The 5,506-nt window shown below is 39.4% G+C and overlaps 1 protein-coding gene across 1 annotated transcript; it reads left to right on the top strand.

The window, feature by feature from the left end:
* The first annotated feature begins 938 nt into the window (after window positions 1-938).
* LOC149624219 (uncharacterized) lies at window positions 939-5,263 on the top strand. Its single transcript, XM_089852250.1, has 2 exons — window positions 939-1,647; window positions 1,692-5,263. Exons 1-2 carry the CDS (start codon window positions 939-941, stop codon window positions 5,261-5,263), a joined length of 4,281 nt encoding a protein of 1,426 aa, XP_089708376.1.
* The last annotated feature ends 243 nt before the right edge of the window (window positions 5,264-5,506 follow it).

Below are 5,506 nucleotides of genomic sequence, written 5' to 3'. Positions count from 1 at the left end.
ACCAGTCAGAGTTCTTCAACTCTGCAGGACCCATCAACCAGTCAGAGTTCTTCAACACTGCAGGACCCAGCAAGCAGTCAGAGTTCTTTAACTCTGCAAGACTCATCAAACAGTCAAGATTTATTTAACTCTGCAGAACCGATCAACTAGTGTGGGATTTTTTACTGGTCTATCAACTAATGTTGGCTTTTTTACAGGTCAAAACCCATACGCCAGTCAACATCCTTTGACTGCAGTTGTCACTCAGAACACTAATAACAAGCAAAATTATCTTTTGAAAAGGAGAAAGGAGCGTACAGATTCAAATTATGCCCAATCCGAGTTAGAAATGGATAATATTTCCAGGAAGAAAAAAGAGGAAGAGATAATATTACAAGGGAAACTAGGCTTGAAAATTCTGTGTATTATCAAGCCGAAAACCAGATAGATAATTTTTCTAAAACTGAGAGTCGTCAAGATGCCAATTATAGAGAAGCCGAAAACCAGAGAGATAACTTTCAAGAATTGAGAGGCGTCGAGATTCCAATTATAGATAATCCGAAAACCAGAGGGACAACACTACAAGGCAGATTAGAAGACTTGATGAAAATTATGCTGAATACGAGCTTATAACAAATAATGCTAGTAGAACCATTAGGAGACAACACCCACAATATTTTGAAAGCAACTATCTCAAAAATATATCATATGGTCTAGATCATGAATGCGAATGTTCTTCTGGACTATTTTTCCATACTTCTGTTAAAAAACCAGAGTCGGTTAAATACTTGTCGGTTGAAAGAATACACCAGAGAGTGCTTCCGTTACATGTATTGTTGTGTTCTTCTTGCCACAGCTACATTTCTCGAAAGAAAGTACCACCAATCTCCAAAGAAAACGGCTATTTTTTTCCTGATTTACCTCTGGAGTTGAAAGATCTTACTGAACTTGAGTGTAGAATGATATCTCCACGATTACCGTTTATGCAGATAAGAAAACTAGGAGTTGATCAGCAAAGAGGGATTCGTGGTAATGTCGTAAATGTACCAGTTTCAATCGACTCTTCTGTTTCAATTCTGCCCAGAGGCCCCACTGACACTCAAGTTATTCAAATTAAACTTATGAGGAAGAAGGAATATCAACACCACTATATGTTTGAAACAGTTCGTCCCAGAAAAATTATGGATGCTTTAAAGATTCTACTAACAACTCCTTTGTATTTAAAACATGAAGTTACAGTTCCAGATGAAGTGGCTTTGGAACTCAGCGAATCAAGTAGCGTAGATTTCGTGTCGAACGAAGAAGATATGCCAACTGAAGTAAAACACACGCCCTCTATTAGTACAGATCCACGAAATAATTCTATTGCAGAACCTCAACAAGTACCTGACAGCGACGAGGAATGGGACGAAATTGATGAAGAAACACCTTTGAACAATGGCAACAGAGATACTCTTTTGCTTTCATCTGAAGATCTAATTACACCCGAAATTGAGAGTATTGCTTATGCTCCTGGAGAAGGGCAGACACCACAATCTATTCTTTATGATGAGGACTCCGAATACCTATCTTTTCCGAGTATTTACGCAGGCCAAGCTTTGAAGCTACCACCTAAGGCAACGTACACGCAACAAATAAAATGGGAGTTCAGATGCAGCGATAGGCGGTGTGCCTCTAGTATTCCGAAAAAATTTAATCCTATGTTAAATTAGTATCGTCAAAACTACGAAGCGCTACTAATATTTGCATGAGAAAAACCAAGTCTAAAGCCGGCCAAGCATACACAGCGGGAGTATTAACAGCACCTGGAAGTTTGGATTCATTGGTGAAACACGATGATGGTTACAAAGTTTTGGAAAGCGTCAGATCTTTCCCTGGCTATTTACAACAGCGTGAGAAAGATCATCTGGCTATGGTTCGCCAACTTGGTAATCCAACGTGGTTCCTCACTCTGAGTGCGGCTGAGACGAAATGGGAAGAGCTTTTGGAGTCCTTGTGCGTCATCGCCGGGCACTCTCGAGAAACTGCGAAAGAATATGTGAAAACCTTGGGATTTATGGAGAGAGCTAAGCTTATCAACGAAGACCCTGTCACCTGCAGCCGGTATTTTGATTACCGTTTGAGAGAATTTTTCAAGTTTCTGCGAAGCAAGGAGTCACCAATTGGAATTATTGATGATTACTATATTAGAATAGAGTTCCAAATGAGGGGATCACCACACGCCCATATTTTAATCTGGAATAAAAGCGCCCCACAATTGAGAAGCGATAACTCCAATCTAGAAGAGGTCATCATATTCTTTGATTCCAACATTACTTGCTCGAAAGGGGATGGAAGTGAAAAATGGAACAACTTGGTAAAATTGCAAACTCACAAGCATTCCAGAACCTGTCGTAAAAAGAATGATGGCGGACAGTCATCCTGTCGTTTCGGAATACCTTTTCCACCAATGGCAAGAACAATTATTTACGACCCATCTAAACGTAATGAAAACGAAAACGTTGAAGAAGTTGAAGCTAGAAGCAAATTGGTGCGAAGTGCTATCGAAAATTTGAAAGTTGAGACTGCTCCGGAAACATTTGAAGAATTTATTGAAACTCTGAATATGGCTGAAGAGGAATATATTGATGCTGTGACTTATCCAATTCGAAGGATCACTGTCCTTCTGAAAAGATCGCAGCAGGAAATAAGAATAAACCCATACAACAAAAAGATTTTGGAGCTATGGAACGCTAATATGGATCTTCAATACGTCCTAGACCCGTACGCCTGTCTCATGTATATAGTTTCCTACATCGGTAAAGCGCAAAAAGGGATGTCACAGCTCTTGAGGGAGGCTATCAAGGAAGCGAAAAATAAAGGCAGTGGTATAAAAGAGAGATTAAAGGTTATTGCTAATAAATTCATTCATTGTGAAGAAATTAGCGCCCAAGAATGCTGCTACATACTACTATCCATTCCAATTTGCCGGAGCAGTCGTGCTCATATTTTTATAAACACTTCACCCCCAGAAGAAAGGGTACACATTTTGAAAAGACCATCGGAACTGGAATTATTGCCTGATGATAGTACCAACGTTTTTTCCGACGGCATCATTGAGCACTACATTGCGAGACCTGATGAACTGGAAAATCTCAGTTTAGCTGCTTTCGCCTCATGGTATGAGTTTTCTCGATCCAAACGCAATAGAAGAATTCAAAATTTGAACGAAGATGAAGACCAAGAAATTGAAACGACTTCTGTGGAAACGTCTCTCGAGTTGAAGGATTCTTCAGGATACGTCAGGAAAAGGATGCAGGCCAAAGTAATCAGATTCCAAAATTTCAGTGTGGTGAAAGATCTCAAAAACTACTGTCGAGTGGAAATGATGTTATTTTTACCTTGGCGTTGTGAGGAAACCGAATTGCTAGAAGCTAACGTAGAAGAAATTTACGAAGCCCATAAGCAGGAAATATCTGAAGCTAGAAGGGAATTTATAAGTGAAGTTGATGACTTGGATCTGGACCAAATGATTCAAGAAGTAAGAGAAAACCAACATTCAAATGAAGTTCAAAATATTCAACCTATGATTGAACATCAAAACGAGCGTGATAGAAGTTTCACATTGGATGATCCGCAATATTTTGTCAACTCTCTTCAAGAAGCAGTTTGTGACATAACTTCTGATTTTCAACAGTCAAGTGCTGCCGACTTTACTCCAACCATTACTCTTTTCAACAATGAAGAATATTACAGCATGCTTCGAAAACTAAATTTAAAGCAGCGAGAGATTTTCTACTACGTACTTAATCATTTCAAAACGTCTCAAGAAGAACCTCTGAGGATTCTGATAACAGGTGGTGCTGGTGTTGGAAAAAGTCTTTTGATTCAAGGCATTTTTGAAGCCGTATCCAGGCATGAAAAGAATAAACCCGGTGCCGATCCATCACGATTATCTGTTCTAAGAACGGCATTCACCGGGAAAGCAGCTTTTAATATTGATGGTGTCACCCTTCACTCTGCCCTTAACTTGCCAACAAATCAATTTTCTGGCAAGATGAACCCTTTGGATAACGACACTTTGAACAGAAAAAGATCTTCGCTTTTAGGCCTTAAACTTCTGATAATAGATGAAATATCTATGTGCGGAGCCAAAATCTTCAACTATATTAATGTAAGATCCCAACAAATCTTCGGATCTTCAAAGCATTTTGGTGGTATTTCAGTTATTCTCGTGGGAGACTACAACCAGTTACCCCCTGTTGGGGATAATTACACATTCATGCCCTTGAAGGAGAAGAATAACCCCTATGCGGCCCTAATTGGAAGTCCACTATGGGAAGAATTTAAGTTGTATGAGCTTGATGAAATTATGAGACAGAAGGACGACAAAATATTCGCCATGGCTTTAAATCGAATGTCCATGGGAGAGATGACACCCGCCGACGTTAACTTGTTTCGAAGTTTGGAAACATCTATTTCAAGACCTCTACCTCTGGAAGCCCTTCATTTGTTTGCAACAAATGATGAAGTAAATGCGTTCAATGAATCAAAGTTATGTTCATGGAATGCTGAAAAGATATGCTCAGTCGCATTTGACTCGGCTACGGGTGATGCTAGCAATGAAATCAAAACAAGAATTCTTGAAGCCGTAAAAACCTTGAAAACCCAAGAAACCAGCGGTTTACCAAGAGAACTAACCCTAATGGTTGGTATCAGGTACATGATCACCAATAATTTGAACACCGCCGATGGTCTAGTAAATGGTGCCACTGGAAGATTACGAAAAATACAGTATGGCCAAAATCAAAAAGGTGAACAAGTCCCCGTTCGAGTTTGGATTGAATTTAATGATGACAAGACTGGAAAAGAGAATAGAGTCCAGTCTCAAGGATTAATGGTAGCCAATAATATTAATGAATTATGGACGCCTGTTGAGAAGATTGTGAGAAGTTTCACTAGACGTTCAGGACAGAAAAACATCTACGTTTCAAGAAAGCAGTATCCTTTAGTAATTGCCGAAGCTATTACTGTACACAAGAGTAAAGGAGACACCTATTCCGAAGTAGTTGTCCATCTTAATCAAAAGCGAAAGATGAAAAGGTCTCAATTATTCGTCGCTTGTAGTAGAGCCAAAACTTCAAACGGATTATTCATTGTGGGAAAGTTCACAGCACCTAACCCAGTGGATAAAAGTAAAGACTCTGTTGCCTTAGAGATGGAGCGGCTTCGAAAAGACTGCCCATTGATGCTACCTATTTTGGATAAAAAATGTCTATTTATGTACATAACGTACAGTCTTTAAGTTGTCATTTACAAGATTTGACGTCTGATCTCAAGATAATGGAGTCGGATATGATATTTCTTGTGGAAACCTGGGCCAAAGAAACTGACAATTTTAAAATCCCTGGATTTTCGGAGCTAAATGGTATATGCCTTCCTCGTGGGTCTCGACGAAAACCATATGGTGTATCAGCTTATATCAAAGAAACTGTAACTCACACCAGAATTCGTATGTACACTTCCGAACCAACAACAACCTCTCATA

The sequence above is a fragment of the Phalangium opilio genome, unplaced genomic scaffold (assembly GCF_054372755.1).
Source record: "Phalangium opilio isolate 3A_F unplaced genomic scaffold, DU_Popi_V2 ptg000106l_1, whole genome shotgun sequence".
Taxonomy (NCBI): domain Eukaryota; kingdom Metazoa; phylum Arthropoda; class Arachnida; order Opiliones; family Phalangiidae; genus Phalangium; species Phalangium opilio.
The sequence above is the reverse complement of the archived record's forward strand: the minus strand, read 5'-3'. Positions and strand labels throughout refer to the sequence as shown.